General features: G+C 40.5%; 1 protein-coding gene across 4 annotated transcripts in view; it reads left to right on the forward strand.

Moving 5' to 3' along the window:
* ZNF385D (zinc finger protein 385D) overlaps positions 1-13,269 on the forward strand; it is a 290,314-nt gene that overhangs the window by 67,800 nt on the left and 209,245 nt on the right. For all 4 annotated transcript variants that reach the window (XM_032488687.1, XM_032488682.1, XM_032488691.1 and 1 more), the window contains exon 2: positions 5,059-5,201. In XM_032488687.1, the coding sequence (XP_032344578.1) occupies positions 5,059-5,201 (143 nt within the window). The remainder of the gene's footprint in view (positions 1-5,058; positions 5,202-13,269) is intronic.

Below are 13,269 nucleotides of genomic sequence, written 5' to 3' on the forward strand. Positions count from 1 at the left end.
TATTCTGAGCAGTTTAGCAGTTTAATCACGGCTCACTATTGACACTATTGAAATATACATATATACAGGTAAGCATATAAAAGAATATATATAAAATTAAATTGATGGTAAAGGAAAAAGATGTGATAGAAATTATTCCTCCCATCAGGAAATCAGGGATTTTGGCTACTTCCTATAAATAATAATATTATAATATATATAATATAATGTATGTTATTTGATAATAATATATTTAGCTGTATATCTATATATTTTAATGATTCACAGTTCTAACGCATGTACTGTCATGAATATTTAACAGCATCAACCCTTAATCATTTTGAGCTTTGGTTTTGTCATTTGGAGAAATGAGTGATTAAGTAGCAGGTGAAGCTGTCAGGATGTCTGTGACTGTTTGATGAACCCTGGATAGATCAAGTGCAGAAGTTCAAGGTTAAAGTGTCGCATGAGGGAAAGAACATTATCCGGCTCTTGAGGAATATTTCAAAATATTGATTTACAGAGTGACCCTTTATTGTAAAGTCTTTCTTTCTGCTGGGATCAAAATAAACAAAGTGAAGAATTTTCAGGTGCTTTTAAAATCATCTTGACTGACCACTTTCAGGGAGCCCAGATTTCTGTCTTGACCACCTTGAACCATGGCTCCTTTGGAACTTATTGGGTTCATTAAAAAAAATATCCCTCACTCAGTGAACACTGGCCAGGCCCACTGCTCGGCACTCTATAGACTTTCTCTCTAATATGATAGAGTCAACTGACAACCACTGGTTTACAATTCCTATTTATCTGTCTAAGTTATTGAAACACACATTTCCAAATTTACATTTTTTATTGAAGTATTGAAGTCGGTTTACAATGTGTCAGTTTCTGGTGTACAGCATAATGGTTCAGTCATACATACACATACATATATTCCTTTTCATATTCTTTTTCATTATAAGTTACTTTAAGATATTGAATACAGGTTCCTGTGCTCTACAGAAGAAACTTGTTGTTTCTCTATTTTATATAATAGTAGTTAGTATCTGCAAATCTCGAACTCCCAATTTATCCCTTCCCACCCCATTTCCCCCCTGGCAACCATGAGTTTGTTTTCTATGTCTGTGAGTCTGTTTCTGTTTTGTAAATAAGTTCATTTGTGTCTTTTTTTTTACATTTTAATTAGATTTTCAAAAACGCAAACTTTTGAAGTGAATGCAACAAGTTACTTTCTCAAATAGTCTCTATTAACAGCTAGGTTATTCTGGTACTTTTTTCAAATGCACAGATTTGTACTTCTGTGAATACACAGCTGCCTTGTGAATAGACCAAAGTAGTAAGTAATATGTTTGCACTGTAGTTCAATTCCAAATTCTAAATATGAATATAAACTAACAAAACCAGTCATCAAAAAGGTGCAGAGAGTTTTGTGAACTTACTGCATCCTATTTATTTTATTTACCTTCATTATTCAACACCTTCTTCAGTATAACTATAATAATTAATCTCTACTCAATAAATTTTTTTATTTGTTGACTTTCATGGCATATAAGAAATTTGGCATGGAGTGTCCATAGACAAAGGACATGAATTTGTTATTTTTTCAGTCTCCATTCCACAAAGGCTTCAAAAAGCTTTTCTCAAATTAAGAACATCAATATTTCCAGAAATGTGACACTCCAATGAATAAAGCAAAACTTGGTAAATAATAACAACAAAACAACTCTTTTTTAAACCTGTAGGCCTGTCTACAAATTCATTATATATTTTGATGTTTATTATTGTTGAGATAATTTTATAATAAAGAAAAGAATAATAAATATGTATTCCTGTCCTAAATATAATAACTTTGATTTAAAAAATGAAAGAATGAAATAGTTGTTTTCTCAAGGAGCATATTTAATCAGCTTTGCAGGGGAAACATATTTTGTTTGCTGCTTTTGATTTTACACTATTTGCAAATAATGTTCTTGCTGTTGAGCACATACAGATTGCTATAAGTAAAATGTTTGAGAATGTATCCTAATTTTAAAGGCAGAAATATTAGCCCCAGATAATTTTTAAGATGTAGCCTCAATTTTGTGCCTCAATATTAAGCCATAGATTTAGAGGCAGTTCTCTGTGTTAGAATAAAGTAATCCGGTGTTTCACTTCGACCCATGAATTGTTATTCTCTGGTGTCATAGGTCACATGCTGCTGGATGTGGACTCTGAGACTTTACTGGGGACCATCTCCTGCGAAGAATCAGAGATTCGGGCCTGAGCAAAGGGAGAAGTTGAACTGTGATGCAGTCACAACAGAGGTCTCAGTCTGTCCTAGGTTCTATGAGGTGCTTTAGAGCTGACATAGAGCTTCAGGGTTGCCCTGGCTTGAGGCAAGGGGGAGAAGGCAGTAAACCCCTGCATGAATCCATCGTTACCTGGGGCTACCAGCCTCTCCACTCGGGAGGGACTTTGACCTTGGTTTAAGCAGCTTCCTTTGATCCAAGGCAGTGCTGGAAGAGGATCCCAGGTGAGAGACATCAGTGGTGGCTCCCCAGCAGTTGGGGAGCCTTCATCAGGAAGGGGGCTCTCAGGAGCATACCACAGCATCCACTACACCTGGATTTGCAGAGCAAGTAGCCAAAGAATATGTGGTCACGAGTTCTTTGTTTTCCACTGATCTTTCAGGTTTCTCCCTTCAAACAGGTAGTAGGGGATGGACACAAGTAGTAGCTCCACCTTCTCCCCAGTTTTACGACTCTGATGTTTTTATCCCCTAGGTAGGAAACTCCCGTTGCAACATTGAGAAAGCACCTTGAATTGTCTGTATAATGGATTGCAAAGGAATTAAGTATCTGGGAGAAAGGAAGGTGGGAGTTAACTTCCCTGGCAATCAAATCAACATATATTTCTTCTTTGTTCCTCTCATTTTAGTGGATAAAAAAAGAAGCTTGAGTTTGCCCTGAACCTCTTTGGATATCCTGAACCAGAGAGAGACTGATAAATGAAATAATTACAGAATATGTTCCTGCTAAATTGTATTCTTGTAATTATAAAAATAGAATATCTCTTTGGATGCGACGCAAACAGCTAGTTTATCAACTTACTTCTTTCTCCACGATAATATGTTAGCCCTTACCTGATTTCTAAGATTTTAGGGTCAAACAAGGTAATCAGTGTGCATGAATGAATACTTTTTGCAAAGCATGTGATACAGATAATAATAATTTCTAATTATTTATTGAAAGCTCACTATTATTTTTGTAAACCTGTTAAGCTATACCACTGACTCCAACCCAAACTTATTTTACTCCTGAGTTTTCTAAAGAGGCATCCACCAAAATTTAATTTTTTGGTTCTTTAACTTTTCATCGAAAGAGAAGTTGTCAGCAATACCAAAGTCATGACAGGTCCATCACCAAAGTTCTATGAATGTCCTCTCCAAGCAAGTGTACCGCCAGGTGGACCATAAACTAAGTTTACGATGTGCTCTGGTGAATGTAGACGTGTTAAATTTTGCTTTTATCTGTTTGTTTTAACGTCTGCCCCGCACTTCCTGACTTGGACTACTTTTTATTTTAATTCGTTGGCAGATTCAGACTCGCTGTTACTGGCCTTGTGGTTGCGGAGGAACACTTCAAGAGGGAAGTGAAAAGAGGCAGGGGGAAATACTAGTTGTGTTAATTTGGCTCCAGTTGATTTTATACTTGGAGCCAGGAGAGCTAATGGTTTTCCTGGGGATGGTTAATTAAATCCTGTGCTGACGGCTTCTGTTACACGTATTAAGTCACCCACCTTGTTAGTAGATCTTCTGGTCCAGTAGGGTTGGCTTTAGCGTTGGGGGATCATTTTTTAAGTGTTTACCTTTGTTCGGGTAACTGACTGAGAGCAAGATGATGGGGGTGTGTGTGCGGTTGACCGGCACTGACTGTGAGATTTGTAAAGATCATTTGTGTGGGATTTCACTCCACTTTGTTTTAAAAACAAGATAGTAGGCAAGTACGCGGCACAGACAGGAACCTTTCTTCTCTTTTCTGTCTCTTAAAATTCTCTTCCAGGAGAACAGCAAAAATCCCACTGCATTTTGTTTTCCTAATGCTTCTTGGATTCTCACTAGCAGGGTCTTTTTTTTTACAGTCTGTTGCTTGCCTCTCAGATTAGAAGGCTGGCATAGTTTAACAGTTTCCTAGGATTCAAACAGCCTTTAATTAACAACAAATGTTGTTATTTGGAATGTTACCAAAATATGGGAGACAGAACAGGAAAAGTGGGCTTCTGTCCTTTCAACTTCTGAATGCACTGGAGTCCTAGGAAGGGGGCAAGGGTGCAATTTCCTTGCAAATAGCTGATTGCCCACTGATACGCAGAGGAGGTGTCTATGTTGCTATAATATCCCATTGCCTGCTCACTGGTGATCTTCTAAATTCCACCTGTTCGTGACTGGGTAGGAGGCAGGTTGTCGTTGAATGTTCAGAGCCACAGGGGTGTAAATAGCGCAGGGACTACATGATTAGTAGCTGGATTTGCTGGTTTTAATCTTCCAGTTGCCAAGGCAGTAAGGTGTGGCTGCCTGTGTTTGTGGTTAAGTTCCTTGTCCCTGCCAGGTTCATGTCATCTTGCTGCCAGAGTTTTGGAGGTAGTAGAAAAGAGCAGTTCTGTAAATTAAACACTCATACTGGATGCATATTTTGAGCAAAAGTTAGTTTTCAAAGAGGGATGGGGGAGCAGTGGAGGGGTCTCCCCTTTGAATCAAGGGATCATGGCTACAGAGTTGTTACTGACTCAATCCAGAGCTCTAGGCAGGAAAAGAAGGATGGATTGGAGAATATGATATGTCTGAAATGTTAACAATTCCTTGCATTAATTGGAAAGTTCTAATCCAACAAAGAAAAGGGAGCAGCTCCACAGGCTTCCTCTGCTTCAAGACACAGCTGTGCACTGGCCGGTCCCCGGTTGAAGTCAACACTCTCTGTGCCTTGTTTTTTTCCAGTGATCCTTGAAGCTGGCCTTTTGGTCTCAAAAGAGACTGTGGTGTTTGCGTATTGTATGTTTGACACGTGCGATGCCCCTGATCGCTCCCTTTTCTCTCCTGTGCAGGTGGTACGTGCCAGAGCCCTGCTCTCCCAGCCCTGGTCCGCCCACCAGCCCCTCCTCTGCAACCGTCGCTGGACATTAAACCGTTTCTTCCCTTTCCTCTTGACACTGCGGCCGCAGTCAACCTCTTCCCCAATTTTAATGCGGTAAGTCCTGTGGCCATCTGCCTGTGCCAGGGTGGTAGGCACTGGAAAACCTTAAGGGCCGGGGTGAGCTGGTCACTACCTCTATTTCACTTCTTTGCTCTAGTCCATGGCTGGTCCGAAAGCACAACAAAGCTAGTTGTCTGCCTGGTGGTAAGGTCCCCAGAACCAGGTGCCTTCAAGGGAGAATGAAAGGAGATTCAATCTGACTGGGTTGACCCTGAGTTCATGTCTCCCTTTTGGTATCTTTCTAGGCAACACTAACCTATAAAGCTTTTATTTTATTAGGTTTTCAAATTTTATTTAATTTTATTTTTTTTAGTTTCTTTTCCATGCTAAGTTCAATTTAATTGAAATTTAACAGATTTGTTAGAGCATTTGAAGGCAAGTAGCTGTCTACTAATTTAAACACGTCTTTCTTCTCTCTGGGTCCTCTTTAATTTTTAGATCTGTTACATCTTTTCTAATTGAATAAAGAGGACCCTGGTGTTAATCACAACACAGATAGACACCAAGGTATAGAGCACATTTTCGCTTCTTAACTTAAAACAACATAGCGTGCTGGTAGCAAGAATTTTCTTCTTTTTTTTTTTTTTTTTTCCTTCTTGCTTAGCTTAAGTTCCTCAACTTAAGTCTTTCTTAAATTACCTTGTTTGGGGAGCTTTCTCAACAGCCTCCTCAACAGCAATTCAATCCTTACTTGCTTCTGTTTTCACTCTTAAGCGTGTCTTTGCAGGCTGCCAGAGTCCTCGAATTCATCATCATCTTTCTTTCGTACAAGCAGTGAGAATATTCTTAGGATGGAAACAGAAGTAAGGGTTGAAAAGGTTAGAAGCCAGTAAGTGACATTTTTTTCTAATATCATGTGATTCAGCTTTCAGCAGTTATTAGAAGGCGAGGCTGAGTTTATCAATGACAGGACTTGTCAACACACGCAAAGTGAAGGGGATTAAGACGTGAGTCACTGAGTGCCCAGGGAGCTAAATAACCCAGATTTCTTGTTGTAACATCTTGTCCCCATGATGGACTTGAAAAACAGCTCGGCCCACAATTAGATCATTCTCCTTCAGGAGACAGAAGTGGGTCTCATTTTCACTAATAATTCTTCATCACGGGACTTCGGACCTGCCAGTAAGATGCTACGGTTACCTGCCGGCCTTTACTGAAGGACAAGGGAGAATTACAGTGATGGCTTTGTCGTAGGGGTCATGAAGGATTTTCCACAGGGATCTTATTTTGAAATGGATGGAACAGAAACAGAGCAACAAAAAGATCACATTTCCAAAGTAGAGGTTTCTAATTGTAGGTGTTTCAATAAGAGTAGAGAACAAATTGCTCCGAATCAAATTCCCTGCTTCTTGAACGACCACGTTACAGCCCCTGGGTTTCCTCTCTCTGAGCTCCTTGCCTGTTCTTCTCTTAAGTGACTTCTTAGCACAGTCTTGCTTCCCAGGAAGACACCCAGAGATGTCCCATCAGGGTGTTTTGTGTGACCTCCTGTCACTTGGGTCTCATGTCAGCTTTAGAGAAGCTGAGGTAAAACTCCTGGAAGGTTGTAGAAGACTGGGTTTAAAACTTTTGCTTTGCCCTTTGGGTCACATTATAAACAAAATGGTTCATCTGATTGACAGTGAGTATTGTTCGTCATAAAACAAAGATGAGTGATATACTGAGCTATAGGATACTGAGCACACCTCTTTAATCTCTTTGCTGGTGTTTCCTCATCTTTAATGTATAGGGAGTGGATCTGATAATCTCTTCCTTTGGGGTTATACTGCTTAAACTATCTGAGCATTTGTGGGCATAGACAGTCCTGAAGGGGGTCAGGGGGACTCTGAGCTAGACTGACTCGGTTCAAGTCTAAGAGCTGCTACCTTGGGTAAGTCATGTTATCCCCAGGTATCTCTGTGTCTTTATAAAATGGGATGAATACTGAACCTACTTCATCAGCTTGTGGTAACGATGACGTGGGTTAAATCACTTGGCCCCGGCTCAGCATATAACAAACACTGTTTGAGTACTAGGCATTGTGTTTATAAATACCCTGTAAATCCTCATTTTGAATGTGGAAGTTCACCGACTAAGCGATGGCCAGGTTTTACTTGGTTCTTTTTCTTCTGTGACTGATTTTGACTTGTGGTGGTTTGTTCCACTTAAAACGAGAGACTCTGTGCTGCTGCACCTATTGGTTATGTCCTTCCAGGGCCAGTCAAGCTGCAGCCAGTCACAGATTAAGCCACTCCTTGCTTCCAGCTGGGCGGAATGGTTGCAAAGCCCCAGACTGGATGGCCTTGGACTGAGAATTAGGGGGTAGAGCATCTCTCCAAGTAGCAGCCTGAGTTCTTGATTTTGTAGCAGGTGTGACTCTCAAACCACAAATTCAGGGTGTATTAAATGTAACTTTTTATTGCTCTAAGTTGATTTTATCTCTGGTTCAAAAGCCCATTTTATTAGTCTGCAGGGAAATGCAATTGAATTCTTTTCAGGGTGCGCCAAGTTTCTGGAATCAAACAGACTATCCATCCAGCTTTTGGTGGGAGACTTCCTCTGCTCATCAAGTTTTGCATCCACATAGGCATTCCTGGGATGGTGAGCCCCGGTGAGCATGGTCCTGCTCTCGACTTCGGAGGCACAGATTTGGGACGCTTCAGTAGTCCCTCCGGCCTGGATAGGCCACGTTCCTATGACCTCATTGCCACCCTACAACCTCCCCTCACCTGACCTTTTGAAACAAGGTCCGTGGTGATCAGAGACTGTCTTCCTGTTATATTCCTCCTCTGAGCATATGAGTAGGGAATCATCTGTCTATTTGGGACTAAGGTGTGGCAGAATGGTGAAGGAAAAAAATTTAAGTATATACATGTAAAAAAATCCATAAGTGGTTATCTCTCATTATTACCCTTAAATAAGAGTATAAAACCATTGGGTTTAGATGTGAGTCAGGAAGAATCATGAAACATTTGTTAAAAAAAAAACAACAAAAACACAGTTAAGAGAGAAACACAGATGTCAGATTTCAGCTGGGATATGGATGTAAGAAAGGACATTCAGTTGAACCCTTAGGATTTCTTAGTCTACTTAGAGCCGGCTTTTAAGGAACAGCAACAGAAGCTGCTCCCTTGAGCTGGGGATGCTGTATCTCTGGATGTTCCAGTAGCTTTCAGGCAAGAGGAAGCGTCCCTTGAATCCTTCATCATACCCCCATCCTATCCCTCAATCTCTTAAGACATCGGAGTTTCAGTGCTCAGGACCATTCTTATCTCGGTGATCCCACTCTGCGTGTGCATTTCTTAAAAGGATCCAATCCTGGAAGTAGGTGAATGATATTTAGTAAAGAAATACTTCTTTCCTACGTAGTATGTGCTTTACCAAGCATCTACTATGTGCTTGGGACAGGGATCACAAAAATTAGGTTATGAGCTCTGTCATTAAAATACTTTAGTCCATACAGAAGCAGCTGGAAAAAAATAAAGAAATGTTTGTAAATGTGAGTGCTTTTATAAAGAGTGATGTACAAGAGAGAATGGCAGCTCAAGGACAGGAGTGAAAGGCTGTCTGTATGGTTGTCTTACTGAGGGTTTGGTGAGAAAAATAGAAACCATTCTAGGCACGCAAACAGGAAGGAAATTAATACAAGGATTTAGATGCTTGGAAAACCTTTGGAGGGACTGGCAAGCAGAGGGCAGAGAAGGCTGTGTTGGCTCTTGTTTTTTTCTGCTTGTTTCCTTGGAGTCAGGCAGTTGCAGAAATACAGGATGCCTAGTAATCCCAGTTACTTTCATCCACAAAACTTACATTATGACCTCTGTCATGAAATGCTTTAGTTTATGAAATGCCTCCCTTTAGTGGGATCTAAGGCTGACAGTTGCTGGCAGAGAACCTTGGGAGCCTAAACCTCAGGCTTCCTGTCCTTGGGTTGTAAGGGGGAGCACGGAAGAGGCGAGGCAGTGCTGAGCTGCCAACAGGAGACTTGATGTGATGGTGGAATAGGAAGGCAACGTGGGATCAGAAAAGCTCAGTGTGTCTGCAGTTGTGGGCAAGAGGCTAAATCCATCGGCGCCCCAGTGTCCTGCTCCATAAAATGATAATGACTAAGTGTCTTGTAGGTTTGTTATCAGAGAGGTAGCTGAGTTTTAAAATGCTGGAGATTAAAGCAGAGAGCGGGCTTAGGGAAGACCCTGTAATGTTGTTTGGATTGGAGCACCCCAGTAAAACCTGGCCATGCTCCATGATGGCTTTCTCCAACGGTCTCAGAATTTCCTTTTTGTTTTTTATATTCTGCCCAGTAGTTGTGACAACAGTGGACATTTGGAATGTCACTGACGGGGACTGACAGTGAACCTGACTCTGTGTTCCCCATCCGTGGCGGTATTTCCTGTTGGCATAAGCATTAAATGAGTAAACTTGACCTAGAGCACCTGCCTACACCAGTAAATATTGCGTCTTGTCTCTTCCAGAAGATGCACACGGAAGCGTGAGGAGGTCACGCAGAGGGCAAAGAGGCAGAAAGGTGGGCAGATGCAGGACATGACTATTTTGCTTTCAGTTTGCTCTGGCTGAATAGTCTTTAATATTAAAAAAATAAATCAGCATAGAAGTTTTGACTCTGTGCTGTTCCTCTGTATACTGTGATTTCATCACCAGGCGGGGGAGCAGATGGGGAGGAAGAAAGCAGGCAAAGAGAGACTGACAGAGAAAAAGGGATCAGATCCTAGCGCCTGACTTGACTCTAGTTAGTTCTTGTTTTTCTAAAACAGCAGCCCTACAGACAACCAGCCCCACACACTTGAATGTGGCATTAGTTTGGGTTCGGAAGTTTCATCCATTGGGAGGCAGGAAAGTGACCTTTATGTGTTTTAGGGGAGTGTTTGCCATGTTTAGGATGCATATGAATCCCTGAGGGAATTGTGTTAAAATGCAGATTCTGATTTAGTCTTTCAGGGGTAGGGCTGGGATTTTGAATGTACCTGGGTAGACGGAGGGGAAGGCAGGAAGACGACGACATGCTTTGGACAATTCCTACACTCCTGGAGAGTATTCCTTCATTCACTTAACAAACATTTACTGAGGGTCTGCAATGTGCCAGGCCTATTAGGACTCAAGGGCAACACTAACAGGCTGAGTCTTCACCATTGTGGCACTTAGAGGACTTTCTGGTGTTTGCGTGATGGGGCTTTGGGGACATCGGAAGGTATCAGCAGCTGCAGCTGGTACAACCAGGTCTAGTACGACCCTTCTCTGGTTGTGTTTTATCTCCCAGAAATACTCGGAGCCTTGCTTGTGGGGTGACATTGATCAGGACCTTGGTGACAGCTGCCATTTATTGAATGCTCATTATGTTCCATCTATCTGAAATCACTGCTTGCATCCCAACTGGTGAAAAGCCAAAATTTTGCTATGAAAGTTTTCAGCTTTTCTGTAGAGCCACAATTTCAAAATTGTTGGAGAGAAAAATACGTGGATGAGTTTTTCATTCATTTATTCATTCAGTGAATGAGTTCAAGAGGTCACGCAGAGGTGGCCAAGGAAAACACTGCATCAGACAGTTCTATGCAAGCGTTTTGTTGGGAAAATGGAGTGGAATCACTAAAACATTCTGTAAAGAACTCAGGAATTAAATGCTGAAATAAAAGCCTTTGAAAGCAAGCGCTGACTAATTTCAAGAGGTCACTTGGAGGTGGCCAAGGAAAGCTTATATGATAAAGGTGGGTTTAATTTGGGATCTGAGATTAGTTCCACATGTATCTTGTTCATTAAGATACAGAGCCTGGAATATTGCAAAGACTCAGTGCACGTTTATTGAATGAATGAGTGGATGGTAGATGATGTATGATAGACAGATAAATAGATGTATAGATAGATAGACAGACAGGAAAAATGCATGATAGATAACTAATAGAGGAGAAATAACCATTAGACCTGTATCATAAGAAACATAATTGGAGGAATGAAAGTTAATGAAAATTTAAAAAGAATTCTAACTACCCACTGTTTCATACATTAGAATATTTCTAACTGAAATGATTAATTCAAGCAATTCTTAGGAAACATAAGGACACGTAGTATCGGGCCATCCCTCCCTTTACTATGCATGCATTGTTTTATGTTGGCTGAAGCATTTATTTACTCCATTTGTATAGAAGGACAGTGGTGTAAATGAATGACAAAAAGTCAGAACTCAAAATAGAACATCTCAAGTTCAAGTTTTTGTTATCCTGGGATATAAACCCTTCAGGCTTTTTTATGTTCTCCATCTTTAAAATAGAAATACTACCATAGGTACTGGCACATTTTGTCTCCTTTCCTTTTGAAACTTATTCTTGACTTTGGCTCTCCTCTGTGTCTCTGTACTTTGTTCCCTGTGCCAGCTCTGAAGATGCCTCCCTCCCCTAGCCAGTGTTGGAGTTACGGAAATGTTAACCACACCTCCGTTTGGTGGGTTTAGAGAGATGTCAATTAAATTCAGTTGACACCTTAATAATCATCCTTACTAAGTTTTTACAACTGCTGCTGTCACTAAAATAGGTGGGGAGCCAAGGTCAAATTATGGGTAGAATAATAAACCTGTTTTTCTTGGTCCCAACTAGTAAAAGGTGTGGAGATTTTTTTCAGGTGAAAAAAATGCTGTGGTAAATATGGTATTGAGGTAAATATGGTATTGAGGGCTAAGTTCCTTGTCCTTTGAAGACAAATGTAGCAGATTACTAGCTACTTCTGTGTGTTAAATATGCCATATGTGCACAGCAGAAGCATCTTAAGAAACGTAAGGTTTTGAAATCTTCCATTATATATTTTCACACTGAAACAGATATATAAGCATGTTTGCTGAGCCCTACCCCTTCCTGTAAAACCAAAAATCGTTAAAGTCTTATACTTTTATATAAGTTGTAAAGTTCTGTAAGTTGTAAAAGTCCCTATTTATAGGGACTCTCAAATATAAAATGACAAATCCAGAACATCTAGGCTTGAGAATAAAAGATAAACAATTGCCCTAAACACAATTTTTTTTTCTGTTTTAATACTTGTTTACTCTTTGACAAGGTAACATATTTTCTTATCATTCAAATATGTTGAGAACAAAAACATCTCCCTGCTGCTCTTCCCCTGCCACTCAGTTCTCTCTTTAGTGACAATCTGCTTGGTAAATTGTTTTTTTTTTATCTCTTCCTTCAGTGATATTTGGAGGTCTGAACACGTTCCTCTCACTAAAGTTTGAGGCCTAATATGCATTACATTTATTTTCCTTTATCAGTCAATCTAAGCTTTGTTCTTACAAACATATGTATTTGACCCGTCTGCTAGTCTGACTTTCTTACGACAATCCTGGGCAAATACGGAGACCTGAATAAGAGCCAGTCTAAGTTCCTAGCTTATTGTGGGCTCTGGCTGCTCTTCGGGAGATCCCCACTCCAAAGTTAGATACAGACATTTTAAAAATGAAAGAAACTTTTTTGAGTTAATTTGTGTCTGCTCCAACTTACTTATTTTACAGATAAGCCTAGAATGATTGAGAGATTTCCAGTTTCACGGCTCATTAGTGGCAGAGATGAGAACTGAGATTCCCGACTTCTGTTTCTCATAAGGATGCTAATCATTGCATCACAGCACTGTGCATTGAAATGTACCCCCCAAATTCATAACCCGCAGTGCCTTAGAATGCGAGCTTATTTGGAAATGGGGTCATTGAAGATGTAATCTGTTAAAATTAGATCCTTAGTGAGCCCTAATCCATTATGACTGGTATCCTTGTAGAAGGGGGAAATTTGAACACAGACACAGGCCTAGAGGGAAGATGATGTGAAGAGACACAGGGCAAATGCCTTCTGTGAGCCACAAAGGGAGATGTGGAACAGATCCTTCTCTTGTGAGGAAAGGTGCCCACCTTCAGGAGGCACCCCCTCTGCTGACACTTTGATGTTGGACTTCTAGCCTCCAGAACAAAATACATTTCTGTCGTTGAAGACACCCAGTTTGTGACACATTGTCATGGCTACCCAAATAAGAATGAATTCTTGCAGCCATCTAGTCTACCTTCCTCCACTTGCACTCTATAATGTTTCTGACAGCTTGT

The sequence above is a fragment of the Camelus ferus genome, chromosome 1 (assembly GCF_009834535.1).
Source record: "Camelus ferus isolate YT-003-E chromosome 1, BCGSAC_Cfer_1.0, whole genome shotgun sequence".
Lineage (NCBI taxonomy): Eukaryota > Metazoa > Chordata > Mammalia > Artiodactyla > Camelidae > Camelus > Camelus ferus.